Source organism: Vipera berus, assembly GCF_964194415.1.
Source record: "Vipera berus genome assembly, chromosome: 1".
Taxonomy (NCBI): Eukaryota; Metazoa; Chordata; class Lepidosauria; order Squamata; family Viperidae; genus Vipera; species Vipera berus.
This window is the reverse complement of record NC_138202.1, coordinates 23,967,607-23,986,883: the sequence shown is the minus strand read 5'-3', so window position 1 is coordinate 23,986,883 and position 19,277 is coordinate 23,967,607. Positions and strand designations below refer to the sequence as shown.

Genomic DNA, 19,277 nt, shown 5'->3' with positions numbered 1-19,277 from the left:
CATGCAGTCTTCAAGAATTTGAACAACATGCCTTTCTTTGGATAATACAGAACAGCTTGTCCCCATTAAAAAAAACCTTCCAAATGTGTTTGGACTGTGATTTTCAGAGTTTAGTCGACACCTCTGGAAGGTTCCCAGTTAGAGAACTTGATAGAGTATAAAGAATTTTCCCCAAAACCTTCTGCTCTAACATTTGAACTGAGCTGATTTTTTTTTTCAGATTATGCTGGCTGCTGTCAACCTTTGATGTGAAGAGAACAGATGGGGCAAAGAATGTAATGAAAGTAAATTAAATCTGCTTTTCTTCATCATAACTCCTTTCATCTCTTATGTTCAGATGTGAGTGGCATGAAATGTGGAGGCAGAACGGCACCACAAAACCAGCATAACTGTAACGTAATATTCGTCTGCTCTGGAGATATGGGAAACAAAGGCTGAAAAAATACGTTGCCAAAGGTCATCAAAGGAATTTGTGGCAGAGCTGAGATCTGTACTGAGGACATGTCTGCAAAGCTGAAATCCCCAAGATAAGCCACAAGACAGCTCCATTCTTTTATTAAATAGTGTGTTTTAGTTCAAAAAGTTGAGGAAATACAGTCACTCTGTTTGCAGAGCATGGATTTGGTTGTGTGATGCCAGCCAACTCCATATTTTTTAATAAGCCATGGTTAACTGAGTTACAATAGCATGTGAGTCAGTGTCTGTGTGTATTTAAAATGCTGTTACTTTTTCACCCTTTTAAAGGCATTTACAAACATCTTTTCCATGCACTGAGGCTAAAACTATTCTATTACTTTGCTGTTTTTGAGGTTACTTCAGCAACTAGATTGAAAGGCAGGCTATAAAGATGTTAAAAATATAAATAAATAGCCCAGTGATAGAAATCAGTAGGAAATGTAGCCAGGAGGAAAATAGATGAGTATCTTTTGGGGAAAAAATCTTAAAATGTTAAAGCTTGGCCAAATGAACATACTTAAAACAGTTTTCTTCATAAATACTGTTCCAAATCTTCCAGGCTTCAGGACCTTTGTAGCCAGTGTAACGTTCTGGATTAAGAAGCAAATCTACATACTCTGCTTCAGGAGAGTGGATATCTGGGAAGGAAAAAGTACTGCATTAAAAAGAGAGATAGAGAATAAGAATGCATTTCAGAATGCATCTTGCCAATTGCTTTTCTAATGTTTACCTCAGAGTGTTCCATTTTTTCCCAACATGAAACAAATGAGAGGAAAAGAAACACAACTTTCTCAGTTGTGGACTCATGCTGTGCAAGGCACCCTCCTCCTCCTCATTTAATCAGGCAAGAGTCTGACAAAAGTATCAAAAGCTTCCATGATGGTTTGGAATCATTTCATTCTTCAAACATAGGAAGTGCTGCAGGTAATCCTTGATTTACAACTGCAATGGAGCCTGTCCATTACAATCATGTGTTATACTGGTTGTTAAGCAAGGCATCCACACAATCACCTTGCTTAACAAGCACAATCTTTGCAATCATTAAGCAGAGTATAGAGTGGCTCAAGTCATTGGAGAGGCCCTGGGAGACCTGCTGCAGGGCCATGTCCACAACGCAACACTTCCCCAGCTCACATGCAGCCTGCACCCAGCCCCCCTCCCCAACCCAAGCCACCTATACTACACTACCCACCTCCCATCCCTTTGGGACTGCTTCCCACCACACTAGGTCCTACCTCTAACTCACCACCTCTTCCATCGTGACTCGGCCCATTTTTTCTGAAGATCGCCATTGGGAAGAAGCAGTTGATCTGCCTTGTGGTCTCCCTATACATAGGTTTTTATGGTGCTGGCCCAGCAACGTGCTCCATTTCAGATTTGAGAATTGCAGCTGCTCCTGAAATTTTCCCCATTATCTCTTTTGACACTAAAGTTGGCATTAAAATTCCTTCTGTTTTTTACATAAACAGGGCAGACTTGCAAAGAGATGTGTCCACTGTGGCATCAATATCAAAACGGTGGGCATACTAGGCAATCAAAACTCTGTTCCTTTCTAATGTGCAATGCACCCAACCTACACATGTAAAAAGGAATGGCCTTCATCACCTGGCCATACCTGCCACTTTGATGTCATTGACCATAGCCTTTTCCTTTGTTCTTTTGACCTTAACCTTCTCCTCCCACTCCAGGTAATTTAGAGGAGTTTGCTTAAATTTTACATAAGAGGCTGAGCATCAAAATAATAATAATATCTCTGTGTATCTCAAACACATATGCCAACTTTCTTTGAATTCTCCAGAAGTTGTGGGTACTCCAACACTGGAGGCTTTTAAGGAGATTGGACGACCATTTGTCTGAAATGATATAGGGTTTCTCTGCTTGAGCAGAGGGTTGTAGTAGAAGACCTCCAAGGTCCTTTCTAACTCTGCTATTCTGTCATCCTTGCAACCACCTTAGATGCCTCGATAGAAACACAGGCAATGGAGACACAAACAGTACCATCAGCTTCGCAAAAGTTTTCTGAAGAATCATCATGCCGAGTCCATTGAACCATAGCTCGTGCAGTTTCTTCACTGCAAAACAAGTAAGAAAATGTTTGTGTATGAAAATGGTTCTGCATAAATACAGGGGCCTAGGTAAAATGACTGTGGGAGGTGTGAAAGTGTCACACGTAGTTAGTATCAGCATGCCCAAGAACATTGGTTAGTAACAGTTAAGAGGGCTGGCAGGAACCCTGAATTTGGCACTTCAACACGGGTGAATATATAACTGAAACACCACTTGCACTAAAACCTGATAAAGTTCGCTTGGTTTTGATTTATGTTAAGATGAATCCAACAATTGTGGTTTGGAAACCTCATTTTATAACTGAATGTCATGTGCAAACATAGCTTAATCATTCATACAATACACTTTAATTAAAACAAACTATGGCTAAGCACATTGTGCTGCCCAAGCCACTTACCATATCTGACTCAGCCTTCCATCCTTTCGAGGTCGGTAAAATGAGGACCCAGATTGTTGGGGGGAATAAGCTGACTCTGTAAACCACTCAGAGAGAGCTGTAAAGCACTATGAAGTGGTATATAAATCTAAGTTCTATTGCTATAAGTCTAAGTGCTAGTGCAATTGGCTGGAATAATTGCAACAGATGTTGCCAAACTAGAAAAATGTCCCCCCCTTTTTAAGGTACTTTTATAAGTACCCATGCCTGCAGAACAGAAGGGAAACTTGCTTCTTAGGTAAAATTAAGTACTTGAACTACTTACTGCTTGTGGACAAAGGGCCGCCCCCCGAAAGTAAGGGGTTTACAAATGAAACAATTTTTACATAAAAGTCACCAGTGGCTTCTGCAGAGGAAAGGATACACAATTCCTCCATTAGCCCTCTGACAAAGTGGGTCCAGGCAGACTACAGTAAACAGTACGAGCTAAAGTGTTAAGGTGCTGGCTTAGAAACCAGGAGACCGTAAGTTCTAGTCCCACATTAGGCATGAAAGCCAGCTGGGCGATTTTGGGCCAGCCACTCTCTCAGCCCAACTCGCCTCAAAGAGTTGTTGTTGTAGGGAAAATAAGAGGAGGAAAAAGTATTAGGTATGTTCACTGTCTTGAGTTACTCGTAAAGTAATGAAGGCGGGATAAAAATCAAATAAACTAACTTCTAGGGGAAGAAGAAAATGCACATGACCAGCAAACACCCCATCATGTTTATTCAGAAAAACAAATTATACCTCAAAGATTTGTCAACAGCCCCAAGGTTTTCTGCTTTTTCACAGATTTCAGCAAATGGAGTGGCAGCAGATGCTTCTGAATACTGTAAAAGAGGACAGAAGATGTGGGATTGAGTCAAGTGCACTCATCGCTGTGAGTTAGCAACCAGCAATCCTCAGACCAACTCCAGCCTGTCCACTAGATGGGCCATGTGCCACTCAGGATCCCTTACCCTCTTTCCTTGTGATCGGTTTTTTAAAAATCCTTGTTTGTCTCTATTTTAGCTAAAGCATTAGTCTAATACAGAAGTAGGCAACCTTGGCTCTTTTATGATGCGTGGACTTCAACTCCCAGAATTCCTAATAGTCACTAGACAAACCTAGGAGCTTTTTTAGGGATGCATGTTTTTTGGGATCTTAAATGCATACTTGAAATTGGAATGACAGGCCTAGGCCAAGTCAGTTGATGGTTATCACAATGATTCATGATTCAAGATTCCATTAGTTTAAGGGGAAAAAACAATGTTTCTCTCTTCAACACACATAGACAACAGGACAGTTATCCTCAGTCCAGTGAGTTCTGACTGGACCTGATTGTTACTTACCTTATTAGTCTCTGATCTAATTCCACAAGGAACTGCTTCCTGGAAACAAGAGATAATAAGGTCAGGTTTGATGCATTTATTTAATAGGCCTATTAAACTATGCTTTCTTAGACAAGCCATCATAACTGTTTTAATACTTTTTGTTAAAATTAGGCTTACAATTCAGAACAGGCAAGCTCTAAGTGAAAACCAGTAGCTTTTTGATGAGTCATGATCCTTTTTCTAATCTTTTAATTTTTATTACTACTGTCACAAAATAAGACATATTTCATTCTCCTTCAACTGAAATTATTTTTAGATCAGAAATTACCTAACAGAGCAAGCATGACAAAGAACATCCAATAATCCATAACAGCAGAATAATATCAAAAGTGGTATTAAATTAGAAACATCAGAAATGTAATAATAAACCCATGTTGTTGTTGCTGTTAGTTGTGAAGTCGTGTCCGACCCATCGCAACCCCATGGACAACATTCCTCCAGGCCTTCCTGTCCTCTACCATCTTCTGGAGTCCATCTAGGCTCACGCCTACTGCTTCAGTGACTCCATCCAGCCACCTCATTCTCTGTCGTCCCCTTCTTCTCTTGCCCTCAATCTTTCCCAGCATTAGGCTCTTCTCCAGTGAGTCCTTCCTTCTCATTAGGTGGCCAAAGTATTTGAGTTTCAACTTCAGAATCTGGTCTTCTAAAGAGCAGTCAGGGTTGATCTCTTCTAGGACTGACCGGTTTAATCGCCTTGCAGTCCAAGGGACTTGCAGGAGTCTTCTCCAGCACCATAATTCAAAGGCCTCAATTCTTTGGCGCTCAGCCTTTCTTACGGGCCAACTTTCACAGCTATACATTGCAACTGGGAAGACCATAGCCTTGACTATACACTTTTGTTGGCAGGGTGATGTCTCTGCTTTTTAGTGTGCTGTCTAGATTTGCCATGGCTTTCCTCCCCAGGAGCAAGCATCTTTTAATTTCTTGGCTGCAGTCCCTGTCTGCGGTGATCTTGGAGCCCAGGAAAATAAAATCTGTCACTACCTCTATTTCTTCCCCATCTATTTGCCAGGAATTGAGAGGGTCAGATGCCATGATCTTGGTTTTCTTAACCCATAAAAACCAAAAATGTTTTTTTTAAAAAAAATCCCAATCCAGTAAAACTAATTCTTAACATTGATATAAAAAAGTACAAAGTACAGGAATTGGAAAAGACATTCCAGAACAAGATACCATTTTTTGAGGAAACTTCAATTTCTATCCATTCAAACCAGAAGGCGGGCCACAAAATAGTTTCACCAAAAGATCTTAAAGAGACATGAGGGCATAGCAGTCCTTCAACTACCTGGTTTAACCATGTAACATTTTATTATGTGAAAGCTATCAATTCACTTCTGACAAGTTCCAGGTGTACCACACAGTACTTTCAATATACTGCGAACTTCATGTTGGTTGAAGATGTGATATTTATATACCTGCTTTCAATGTATTAACAGGGATTACAGATGGAACAAGGGGCTACAAAGGCTAGGCCTCTCTCCACTCCTGGAATCATTATTTCCCTCTGATGAAATTCTGAAGAAACATCTGATGGCCCTCATATGGAGAAGAAGAAGGGCTAGGAGAGCTCCATGAATAGGCAAGGAGAGCTTATGTATTCTCTGAGCATGTACAGGGAGTCATATCATCAACAGAATAAACAGAAGCCAGACAGTTCTTCTAAAACAACCAATAGAAGAAACAGATTTTCTATCATATTTTTCAGAACAAAACAAAACAAAGGAGCATGCTGGGATCTTGCTAAGGTTTGGCATTTGTATTCTCCATAGAGTAAGTCTTCTGCAGGCTAAATAGAATATATTAAAATATATCAGGATTTGGAAAATAGAAAAGGATTTTGTTTTGTTTCCTTATACTTACAGATGGGCATGGATTAACAGCACAGTGTCTAACTCCACAGTGACTACCATCACTCCAGAAAGGACAAGGCTTCTTTAGGTTAACCTGGAAAAGAGGAGGAAAAGGTGAATACTGTTTTTAAATTATAGACAAACTAAGGATATAAATAAAAGTCTGGTCATTTATTTCTAATACTGTCTTCTGTGATTCAGCAATAATCAAAATACTACCTATTTCAACCAAGACTAAGTCATGCAACTGAAAAATGGGCTGAATTGTTGGAATTGGTGTTGGAATTAAATGCAATATATTTTTGACAATCCATTAAACCATACTTTTAATTATTGACTTCTTACTTCTATTATCTAGATAAACAACTCAAGGTGGCTAACATACCTAATACTTTTTCCTCCTCCTATTTTTCTCATAATAATCACCCTGGGAGGTGAGTTGGGCTGAGAGTGTGTGACTGGCCCAAAATCACCCAGCTGGTTTTCATGCCTAAGGCAGGACTAGAACTACAATTAAAGCTGGTCACTTACTGGTTTTCTGGTTTCTAACATGGTTCCTTAACCATTATTTTTCACCAAACTAGATATATCACATAAACAACCTTTTTTCCCCTTTATGAATATATTTTTTAAGAATTTGAAAAGTAAGGCTGAGATCTTTGTCTCAGATTTGATTCCTAAAAAAAGTAAACATGCCTACATATGTACAATAAGCAGTCTCAAAAAAATCAGCATTTTTTAAAAAATAGAAAATGCTGGAACTATTTTATGGTGGGTTCTGAAGAGTATGAAAAAATATCAGAAGTTAAATTACTGTAATCTAAATGAATGGGGAAAGAGAACATGGCGGCTTCTTGTAACAATGTGAAAAGCAAGAGGTTTGGGATATCACAGATGTTTATGGAGTTATACTAGCGGAATGAAAAATTATTTTTACAGATCAAAATGATAAAATGATTTGGGATGAAATGAAAGTGAGGAAATGTTGGATGGAGTAATTCAGAGGTTTATTTCAAGGTAAGAGTCATAAGTTGAAGAATGTAGCTGAAATTAATGCTATATTCATCCCCTAAGAAAAAGATGATAAAAAGATTTATAAACACTTTGAGAACATTAAAAATAGAATAGAATAGAATAGAATAGAATAGAATAGAATAGAATAGAATAGAATAGAATAGAATAGAATAGAATAGAATAGAATAGAATAGAATAGAATAGAATAGAATCTGGAAGGGACCTTGGAGGTCTTCTAGTCCAGCCCCCTGCTCAAACAGGAGAACCTATACCATCTCAGACAGGTCTCTTCTTAAAAATCTCCAGTGATGGAGCGCCCACGATTTCTGGGGGTAAGCTGTTCCACTGCTTGATTGTCCTCACTGTCAGGAAATTTCTCCTTAATTCCAGGTTGCTTCTCTCTTTGATCAATTTCCAACCATTCTTTCTCATCCTTCCCTCTGGTGCTTTGGTGAACAACCTGGCGCCATCTGCCTTGTGGCAGCCCCTCAGATACTGGAACACTGCTATCATGTCTCCGCTATTTCTTCTTTCCTTTAGACTAGCCCAGGGGTAGGCAACCTTGGCTCTTTTATGACTCGTGGACTTCAACTCCCAGACTTCCTCAGCCTGAAAGTTTTAGAATGTTTCGGTTGGACAGAGCTAGTAAGATCCTCAAACAAGACAGGTGATAAGTTTAAAAAAGATAGCTTAGTAAGTGGGCATGGAAATGAAAAGATTGTTTGTAAGCATAAAAAGTTTTACCTGCTTTTTCTTACTATATGTTTTTAATTTCTTTGGCCTAGCGTTTATTACTCCACTCTGCATTAATGCTTTCCCCAAAAAGAGAATGCCATGATGAATATGGGCGTATATGCATATGAAATGTAGATCAGTTCTAACAGTTACCTTGTAATATCTGAAATAATCACTTTGTAGAAGTTCTTGCAATTGGGGGAAAAGTTTATAATTGTTGAAGTTATCAATTGTCTCAACATCACAAGTGCAGTCATCTAAATGGCCGGTGACCTAATGAGAAAAAAAGAGGATTAGATATTTTAAAAAGAGCAAAACTTAACAATTTACTCAGCATTTAGTAAAAAAATAAATCTGAATGCCAGAGATCCAAATTATCTCTATGCTTGATAGAAAATTGTGCTCTTAATGTGTCCAAAGATGCTTGAAACTAGAAGAGGACATGAGGCATTCACTCCACTTTCTCCCATTGCCTCACATTTTTACACTTCTTTTTTGAGGGGAAAGGATATTTTGCTTAATTTAGTGTTACTCAAACCAGTAGCTGTGGCTTTGCCCCATAGTACTATGAGGACTTTTTTCTGGATTATGAATCCTAAGGGGTTTTTTTGTTTTAAACAAGCTAGCATTCTTACTGGATCAACTCTCTTAGACTTGCTCAATGGTTTTTGCTATTGAAAAGAGGAAAGTACGCACGCACGTACCATGTTCTGATTGGCCATTATGTCCAAATTGACAGGCCCCAAACCAAGAATGACAACTGGTGATTCTTCCAAACTGATTTTTTTATTGTTCCACACCTACTGTGTTTTCCCGAAAATAAGACCCGTTCTTATTTTTATTTTTATTGCCTCCAAAAGAGGCATCAGCGGATGGGAGGCAGCTCCACTCCCCCACCCCTCCCCTAGCTTGATTTTTAGGCATGCGCCCCGCCCCAAAACTAGGGCTTATTGGGGGGGGGGGGTAGGGCTTATAAGCTAGGGCTTATTTTCGGGATAGGTCTTACTTTGGAGAAAACATGGTAGAAACAGAATCTTGCCAAACTAAAGAACTCTACTATCTACCTCAGTGTAGGAGGTGCCCAGGCAGAAATCGAGGGTGGGGTCAAATACATCATCAGATTGAGTCTCTAACCCTCCAGTAAGAGACCTAAGTCCACCCCTACACACACGAAGTCCGTTGAGCCTTATCTGGTGCCAGTTCACCTCGACCGTTAGAAGCTCAGATTCCTGTGGAAAGGTAGCATGAAATAAACTTGTAAGACCTCTATCCTTGTTCCTTAATTCTTGCACCTGACAACCAACTTATGATATATTAAACTATAAGGGAGTGGCTCTTTCTCTTACACAGAAATCTGGACTCACTTGTCTAAATTAAAATTTCACCAAATTTAGTAAGGTTTCTTTCATGTATATGTATTACTTGCTGGCCACATGACCGCAGAAATGTCTTTGGACAGCTCAATGGGCTTGAAACAGAGATAAGCACTGCCCCCAATAGTCCACAATGAATAGTGGAGTAAAATCCACAGGAACTTCTACCTTATACATATTATATTCAGCTACAAGGCATACAGATAATCCTCGACTCACAACGAATCATTTAGTAACCATTCAAAATTATGGATTCCCCCCAAAGGTCCCTATGTTCCAATACCGAAGTTCCAACGGTTGCCCTCCTCAAGGTCATATGATCACACGTCCGGCGCTTAGCAACCAGCCCACATTTATGGCTGTTTGCAGGTTCTCATGATCACATGACCTAATTTTATGTAGTTTTTGCTGGAAATCAGTATTTACTTCTGGTTTTAAGTAAAATAGCAATGGTAGAAAGATTTTCTTCCTAGATTCACCGGTCCGAATTTGATCAGAAATGTTTATCAGATGAGGTCTGTAACGTATTGCCTCTGCCTGACTAGGTCAATGTAATTGGAACAAGACGGTTCCTCAGGTAACCTGGTCCCATGTTATGAAAGGGTTAAAAGCACCAATTTAACCAACACCATAAATTGGACCCAGAAGCAAACTGGCACCCAATGCTGCTCACACAGCAGAAATGTTACACTTGCACTCCGGGGGTTCCCAGAACTATCTGTGTAGCCACGCTCTGCCCCAGCTGCAGCTTCTGGGTATTTTTCAAGGGTAGCCCCATGTACAGCACACTGCACTAGTCCATACTTGAGATGAACAGGATGTGAGTGATTAAGAAAAGAGTTTCCCAATCCAGGAAAGAGCACAACTGTTACACAACACAAAACTGAGGAAAGGCTCTCCTACCCACAACTGTTACCTGCTCCTTAAGCAAGAACCCTGAGTTCTGGAGGAACCGCCAGATTACACACCAGGTTCATTGGAGCAGTGCAATCCCATCCAATACCAAAGATAGTAAACCCTCAGATAAAAGGAATTCCCCCACTCATAGCCACTCCATCGTACCAGGGTTGAGCTGAAGCCTGTTGTTCTCCATCCAAACCTCCTCAGTAAAACAAAATTACCGTATATACTTGAGTATAAGCCGAATTTTTCAGCCCACTTTTTGGGCTGAAAAATTCCACTTCGGCTTATACTCCAGTCAACAAAAAAACTTACCGAGGACTTGTGCGCGGCCGAGGCTTTGGAGCGTCCGGGATCACGCTCACCTCTCCCAAGCCACCGCCGTCCGGAGACCTGCCGAAGTTTGGGGAGGTTTGGGGAGGTGCGCGCGCACCTCCCCAAACCTCCCCAAACGAAGCCGGGTCTCCGTTCCTCTGCGCCCTGCCTGCCTGCTTCTTTCCACAGCAGAAAGAAGCAGGCAGGCAGGGGGCGGAGGAACGGAGACCCGGCGACGTTTGGGGAGGTTTGGGCGCCTCTCCAAATATCCCCAAACGTCGCCGGGTCTCCGTTCCTCTGTGCCCTGCCTGCCTGCTTCTTTCCACAGCGGAAAGAAGCAGGCAGGCAGGGGGCGGAGGAACGGAGACCCGGCGACGTTTGGGGAGGTTTGGGCGCCTCTCCAAATATCCCCAAACGTCGCCGGGTCTCCGTTCCTCTGTGCCCTGCCTGCCTGCTTCTTTCCACAGCGGAAAGAAGCAGGCAGGCAGGGGGCGGAGGAACGGAGACCCGGCGACGTTTGGGGAGGTTTGGGCGCCTCTCCAAATATCCCCAAACGTCGCCGGGTCTCCGTTCCTCTGTGCCCTGCCTGCCTGCTTCTTTCCACAGCGGAAAGAAGCAGGCAGGCAGGAGGCGGAGGAACGGAGACCCGGCGACGTTTGGGGAGGTTTGGGCGCCTCTCCAAATATCCCCAAACGTCGCCGGGTCTCCGTTCCTCTGTGCCCTGCCTGCCTGCTTCTTTCCACAGCGGAAAGAAGCAGGCAGGCAGGGGGCGGAGGAACGGAGACCCGGCGACGTTTGGGGAGGTTTGGGCGCCTCTCCAAATATCCCCAAACGTCGCCGGGTCTCCGTTCCTCTGTGCCCTGCCTGCCTGCTTCTTTCCGCTGTGGAAAGAAGCAGGCAGGCAGGGCACAGAGGAACGGAGACCCGGCGACGTTTGGGGATATTTGGAGAGGCGCCCAAACCTCCCCAAACGTCGCCGGGTCTCCGTTCCTCCGCCCCCTGCCTGCCTGCTTCTTTCCGCTGTGGAACGAAGCAGCCTGAACGAAGCAGGCTGCTTCTTTCCACTGCGGAACGAAGCAGCCTGCCTGCTTCTTTCCGCTGCGGAACGAAGCAGCCGGCGGCGGAGGCTTGCAAAACGGCGGATCGGCTTATACTCAAGTCACCAACTTTTTCCAGTTTTTGGGGGTGAAATTGGGGGTCTCGGCTTATACTCGAGTCGGCTTATACTCAAGTATATACGGTACATCTCCACCCCGTCCAGAAGCCTCCTTCAGCCATCCAAGATTACATTTATTTTTGTTTGAGACCGTGCAAAAGTTGAAAGAGTCACCCCAAAGGAAAACATCTGATCCCTATTTTTCTCATGGGCAGTAAAAACCATTCCACTTATGCGGGCTTTCTTTTTTTAAAAAAAACAACAACAACTTAAAAGTGACAAGCAATAAAATTGTTATATATTTAGTTTTGTTGAAAGACAAGCATTTATTCTAGTTTGTGTGCATTATTGATTCTTTTCATGACGGGTGTTTTTTAAACAAATATGGCAGGGCTTAAATTAATTTAATCATCATCATTTATTCTTTAAAGGGAGGAAGAAGAGATCCATTCCGTAACCTATCATTGAAAACAAATGTACTCAAGTTACTCAGTGATTCAGTTATTGTTTTACCAGTGTGATTGTTTGCTTCAGAAACTAAATTGAGACAAGTCTCTGAAAAACAGCTCAGAAAAGAGTAATTTCCGGGGAAGGGAGATTTATAGCACGTGGCCTTACAAGGAAGTTCAGAGAGAGAGAGAGAGAGATTCCTACAGCTACCCATTTGTCTTCCACCTCGTAGTTGAACTCAAGTTATTAGTCACAATTAAAAGTTTTACACTGAAGTGCTAACAAAATTTGTTGAAGAAGTCCTACAGCTGGTAGCAATTTCTCACTTCCTTGTATGATCCAGAGAGAGTTGGTTTGACTGGCAAGCATTGCAAATGCATACAATTATTTTTAATCAGTGTATGTTTATTAATGTATGCTTCCTACTAAAACAAAAATCACATCATCCAATGGAGCCAACCAGTAAGAACTTCACAAAGGCCAAACAGAAATGCACCTTAAGCACAGTCATTACATATTGTGTATATATTCTAGAATTCAGTCCCACAAGATGGGAGAGCCCCTTTAACTTAAAAGATGCTCAAACCATGCTAGACAAAATTAGTCTTCTAGCAATAAACTCTTCCCTTGATAAAGAATAGGGGCAATATACCTATAGATCAGGGGTGTTAAACTGCCGGCCCACGGGCCGGATGCGACGAAACCGCGCCGACCCCATTGCCAGCAATAGGGAAAAAGCTCCGATAAGTCACGCAACATCACGTTACGTCGCGAGTTTGACATGCTTGCTATAGATGAAAGCACTGAATATAAAGCTCAGTAAGAATTTGAGTGAACTAATTTTCATTCTTAGTCATTAGGGATATCTATTAATTTAAGAATGAATGTGCCTTATTACTTCTTCTGAAATAAACATGTACCTCTTAAAATCAATTTATATTATACTCTGCCTGAACCAATCAATACACCAACATGGGCAAATGAAGGGAATTGCAAAACCAAAAAATCAAGAGTATGCTGTTCTTGCAATGCTGATTTCAGGAAAGATCAGTGAAGAAGGTTAGGATTAGAGTAAACCCTGCAATCGCAATTCAGAGTGATTCTGGAATACGTTTCTGCTAGCTATGTCTTTAAAGCAGGGGTGTCAAACTGCCGGCCCATGGGCTGGATGCGTCATCCAGAAGCCGCGCCCACCCCATTGCCAGCAATGGCAAAAATGTCCTGATACGTTGCGCGATGTCACGTGACGTCGTTTGACATGTCTGCTTTAAAGCATCCTTTCTGTAACAATGCTCTCCACATGGCCTGATATTCCAACTCAACATACATCAGTTTGGAGATGTACGCAATTTGGCCTCAAACAAGCTCAGCTATTTTTGTACAACACAATGAATTATACTTTTCTTAACCATGGATTACTTGCTGAACACATGATAATAGGCTGACTTTGTATAATAGTAAATCATAAACAAGAAGACATTACAGCTTAGCCTACTGCATGAATCCCAATATATGAAAGAAACTACTGTAATACACTTCATCTCTAATAAACTATACCTTTCTGAACAAATGGAGCCAAGGATTATTTCTACCTAGAGGCTTAGGTTGTGGTAGGTCTGACAGTACAGTAATCACAATCTACCTAGAAGGGAGTCAACCACAGTAAATAGGGACCTTGAAAAAAGTGATGATGTTCATTGGAGCATATATTCAAAAAAAGTTAATTCGGGTCTCAATCATGTGTGTCACCTCAAACACACACGTTCCTATTAATAAAAACAAGGCCTTAATCTGAAACAGCACACAAATCAGGAATCTGGAACCTTCTTTGGATTATATCCTGTGACATGAGTAATGAAGGTTAGAATTAATGGTATGGAATTCCTAAATATCTGGAGACCATCCGGTTACTTTTTCTTACAGGGTTCCTTGATGCTCTTTTGCAGAAGTTTCATTACCAAACTAGGCAACATCATCAGTGCTGGCAAATGAGAGCAGCGATATGAGGATGATCTTTAATATGCGGATGATGTTACCTACCATGTTTCCCCGAAAATAAACCCCATCCCGAAAAAAAGACCTACCCTGATTTGTGGGGATGGGCCTCATGTAAGTCCTACTCCGAAAATAAAACCTAATTAGGACCCCGCCCACTCTGTCTCACCTGGCTGCCGCAATGGGGCAGGAGGCCACACAACACATTGTGCCGCTGCCGCCACAACAAGGCAAGGCAGGTGGGGGAGAGGGTGGAGCTGCCCTACCCACCTCACACCCGCTTCCTTCAGGGCCCACAAGCCAAGCCGTTCCTTGCTCCCTTTCACTCCCCTCCCAACCCGGACTGCCATGCTACCATACGGAGGATGGGCGGGGCCCGCCTGGTCCCCCTCTGCCATTTCAGAGCTAGATGGCATTCCAGCTATGGCGTGTTTCTCTCCTGTTGCATGGAAACGGAGTTCGTGGGACTAAAAAAAGTTGAGTTGTTGGGGCGGCGGCAGCGCAATGTGCCGCACAGCCTCCTGCCGCAAGTGGCCACAGCAGAAGTGGGCCAGTGCTGGATGGGGCTGTTGGCGCCACCGCCGTGAGGTGGGACAGGTGTCACAAAAAATATGACACCGCCCGAAAGTAAAACCTACTGCCTCTTTTGGAGGCAAAAATAATATAAAACCGGGTCTTACTTTCAGGGAAACACGGGTAGTTTGGTAATGAAACATCTGCAAGAATACCAAGTTCATAGATCACCAAGGACCCCACAGCTCAACCCTGAGCTACAAACATTTCCTTCTGCTGGTACTTAATTCTTATCATAGGCATGGTAATTAGCAATAAAAATAGACTAACTTTAAGAATACTTAGCACAACCACCCAGAGATAACAGCAATTAGTTTCTGAGAAGCCACAAGAAAACTTGGAATCTTTCTTGTATACTACCATATTGTATAATGACTCCTCCAATTACAACATAATACAGTGCAATGAATCATCCACAGTTAAGTGAAACTGTCCATTAGAATAAATCATAATAAAACTACACATTAAAAATAGTCACCCATCCCACTCACAGACATTATCTTCTAATCAATAACAAAAACTCTTTGGAAGAGCTCTTGTCTTTATCGAGGCTTGGTCTACTCTAGGATGTGACAAGATAGTTTCAGATGAGAGATTAGTCCACACAACCAGGGGCCACATCAGAGAAACAATTTTTAGTTGTTTTGCTCTACATGTCCACTCAGAAGTTACAATAAGTTCAATGAGGTCTACTGTTGTGTGATTATGTAAAGTTCCAGACTCAGTATTTTGGGATTGAAATTCTCAGACCTGGTTCAAGTAACTCAAATTACAGCTTGCTAGATTCAGAGTTCTCTGGGTTAACACGTTATGGTTTATATAGTTTATAATTTACAATGGCTATTTATGTTAAGCCAGGGGTCACCAACATTTTAGACTAGTGAATTTCATGTTAAAATTCCACATGAAATGACTACCACAGTGGATGTGACCAATCACAAAATCCCCATATATCAGACAGCAAACAAAATACAGCTACAACGCTTTGTGTAGCCTAAGGTAGAAATCCCCAAACTTTGGGGCACCAAGGACTGGTTCCGTGGAGATAAGTTTTCCACATACCAGAGGGTGCGTGGTTTTGTGTGCTGCCTCCATCCCACGGATGGGGCTTTGTTTGTTTGTGCAGACTGGTTGCTGGGGATTGGGGACCCCTAGCCTAAGGGTATAATTAAAAATACTACACAGCATGTTTGAAGTTGATGCTTCTTTGCTTTACAACACAGTAGCCTCCCATTCATTATTATGAATTTTTAAAAAAAACTTTTTAAAAAAGCAAATTTGAATTTGAATTTTATTGAATTTATATACCGCCCTTTCCCGTAGGACTCATTACCAAAATTACCAAGATAGCCACTTATCCTAAGGAACATACCAAGTATCTGGGTCCCTGTAGTTAAGCCCAACCCAAACTGCAAAATTTCCAACAGTTTACAACACATCTAGAAGGTACCAGCCTGGGAAAGGATGCTCTACACATCTTTTCCTGTTCCTCCATCCAACTTTCTTTCAACAATTTGTTTTACACAGAAGAGAGTCGAGATGAATCCTTTTTTTTTAAGAATGTAGCCTCCACTAACACCAAGAAACAGCCACCAACCATAATATAAGGTAAAGGTAAAGGTTCCCCCCCCCTGCCCATGTGTGCTAGTCGTTTCCGCTACTCCAGGGGCCGGTGCTCATCTCTGTTTCAAAGCCGAAGAGCCAGCGCTTGTCTGAGGACATCTCTGTGGTCATGTGGCCAGCATGACTAGACGCCAAAGGCAGACAGAAGCTGTTACCTTCCTAATGTAGTGTTCCCTATTTTTCTACTTGCATTTTTTACGTGCTTTCGAACTGCTAGGTTGGCAGAAGCTGGGACAAGTAACAGGAGCTCACTCTGTTACTCGGGATTCAATCCGCCAAACTGCCAACTTTCTGATCGACAAGCTCACCGTCCTAACCCACTGAGCCACTGCGTCCCTCTAACCATAATATAGCCAATGCTTTTTTTGTAAAAGAAAAAGGTGCTGGAATTCACAAATGTCATACAACCCGCCTTGCCTACCCTACAAGGTTCCATCCAAAAAAGGTGCCGGAACTCCGTTCTGAGCGTTCTATGACAAAAAAAGCCCTGAATATAGCTAATCGTAGGTGCAATAAAGATGTTGTAGCACGCTAGGATAGCCTTACAACGCCTTTTAGCATCAAAGCCCCTTTTTCCTAATCTTTCTAGCCCTTCCAAAAGCCATAATTTCTCCTCACAGAACCAGATAGCCCGTGGGAACGAGTTATCCAGAAAGGCAGGATCCGGGCTCCGGTAGCGTTAATGGCCCTTCCACTTTGATGATCCCAGGTTTAATTACAGAGAATGCCTGCGCCTTGGGGCTTACCTAGCGAGGGTTAGAGCTCCAGCCCGCCGCCCTGGCGCTTACGGTACTGCAACTCTTGCCCCAAATCCCTCACCAAACATCCAGGGAGAAATGGGAAAGGGGGTGAAGCCTTTCCTTTCCAGACGGGGGGCCGTCAAAGAAGGAGGCGCGCCCCCATTCGGACACCTGCCCAAGCCCAAAGCCGGGTCGCCGCCGCCTGGCTCCGAGCCCCGCTACTGTAGAGAGAAGCTTCCCCAGCAGAGCCGGGTACCACGCGGGGAAGAGCGGCTCTCCTCCCGCGGCACCTATTTCGGATCTGCCGAGTGAGACCCTACGGCAGGGGTAGGCAACCTTGGCTCTTTTATGACTCGTGGACTTCAACTCCCAGAATTCCTGAGCCAGCCATGCTGGCTCAGGAATTCTGGGAGTTGAAGTCCACGAGTCATAAAAGAGCCAAGGTTGCCTACCCCTGCCCTACGGGGTGGGCGAAGGAGGCACCCGCTGAACTGCCGGCCCGGCTCACCTGACAAAAGCAGCGCTGCTCCGCCGTCGGGGCTTCCTCGGAAGCGCCTCTGGAGAGCAGGGCGAGGAGGAGGAGGAGCAGCAGCGCCCGACACAGGCGGCGAGAAAACACCAGCGACATGTCGCCTCTCCCGCAGCTAAAGCCAGCCTGGGCTGAAGATCTTCTGCTCCGCCGGGCAGACACGCCTCCCGCCTTCCTCCTGCCGGAGCGTCATCTTTCCATTCGAGGGGACGTGCGGCGCAGCCCGCACACAACAAGAGGCGTCGCGGCGGCTTTTCCCCTTCTGCGCTGGGAGGGGCCCCTTGGCGAAAAGCCAGGCGAGAGCCTCGTCCCTTGCTTGGCCTCGCCTCGCCGTCACCCTCCCTGCCCGGGGTCCGCCGATCTGCCAGCACCATCCTGCCCAGGTCCTCCGTGGCCCCTCGAGACACTAAGCCAGGGGTCTTCAAACTTGGCCCTTTTATGACTTGTGGACTTCAACTCCCAGAATTCCTCAGCCAGCTTTGCTGGCTGAGGAATTCTGGGAGTTGAAGTCCACAAGTCATAAAAGGGCCAAGTTTGAAGACCCCTGCACTAAGCTCACCATTCCAGCTGTTCTCTGGGGATCGGCCCGGACGTGCAGACCGGCTGGAAGAAAAGACTTTGACCCACGGTGGCACCTCTTTCTACTCCGCCTTCGTTTTGGTTTCGTTTTGGTTTTTTTTTCACGCGGATACTGGCTGGCGGGAGGAATTGGGATGGTTTTGTCCGCAGGGCAAATACACGCCTTAGATGTCTGTGGAGATTCTCAGTCACCCAGGTCAGAGTTGTCTCAGAGGCAGCTTTTTTTTTTTTTACTCAAGGGAAAAAAAAACCAGTCCCATTGCCTTTTGAAGAAAAAGCACCTTTGAGACACACCTCAGCTCTGTTAAATTCCTGATTAAGGTGGCTGCCTGGCTGGATTTATTTCCTTTTGTAAAAGGAAAACTTCCAGATTTTTTTCAACTCGGTAACCTCAACCCTCCCAAATCTTAAATCAGGTTAAGAAATAACATAAAGTAAGATTTGCACTGGAAATAAAGCACGGAAATAGTGATCAACCGACAAGAAGGTTGAAGCAACTTATAAGAAGCAGCAGCAATGAAAAATAACTAAAGGACAGATTACAAATAGATTCTAATAACCACAATATATTCTCCACCTTGAATAGAAACAGCTTCTGCAACAGAAGTTTCAGGTGCTCCTTTATACTCAGTTAAAATATCTCCTTCCACCCTTGCCTCAAATTTTTACGTTAGCTATGGGCCTGCACAGAAATTACATCAAGGTGGGTGCTAGGTGGGTCATTTTGCAGACAGCATAGGAGAACTATTCACACAAAGTCCTGAGATTTTAAGACTTTCAGATAATTTATTCTTATCATTTTGATTTTTTATCCTGCCTTTATTATTTTCATAAATAACTCAAAGCACTGAACATATCTAATATGTCTTCCTCTTCCTGTTTTTCCTACAACAACCCTGGGAGGTGAATTGGGCTGAGGGAGAGTGACTGGCCAAAAGTCATCCAGCCACCATTTATGCCTAAAGTAGGACTAGAATTCACAATCCCTTGATTTCTAGCCTGGTGCCTTAGCCACTAGACCAGGGGTCTTCAAGCTTGGCCCTTTTGTGACTTGTGGACTTCAAATCCCAAAATTCTTCAGCCAGGCACGCTGGCTGAGGAATTCTGGGAGTTGAAGTCCACAAGTGATAAAAG

The 19,277-nt window shown here is 43.2% G+C and overlaps 1 protein-coding gene across 1 annotated transcript in view; it reads right to left on the bottom strand.

The window, feature by feature from the left end:
• ERO1A (endoplasmic reticulum oxidoreductase 1 alpha) overlaps window positions 1-17,721 on the bottom strand; it is a 31,787-nt gene extending 14,066 nt beyond the window's left edge. The window contains exons 1-7 of the mRNA XM_081333329.1: window positions 17,544-17,721; window positions 8,064-8,183; window positions 6,172-6,255; window positions 4,270-4,308; window positions 3,686-3,768; window positions 2,455-2,528; window positions 974-1,094 (exon numbers count right to left, since the gene is read on the bottom strand). Of these exons, the coding sequence (XP_081189455.1) occupies window positions 974-1,094; window positions 2,455-2,528; window positions 3,686-3,768; window positions 4,270-4,308; window positions 6,172-6,255; window positions 8,064-8,183; window positions 17,544-17,663 (641 nt within the window). The 5' untranslated portion in view covers window positions 17,664-17,721. The remainder of the gene's footprint in view (window positions 1-973; window positions 1,095-2,454; window positions 2,529-3,685; window positions 3,769-4,269; window positions 4,309-6,171; window positions 6,256-8,063; window positions 8,184-17,543) is intronic.
• Between the last annotated feature and the right edge of the window lie 1,556 nt (window positions 17,722-19,277).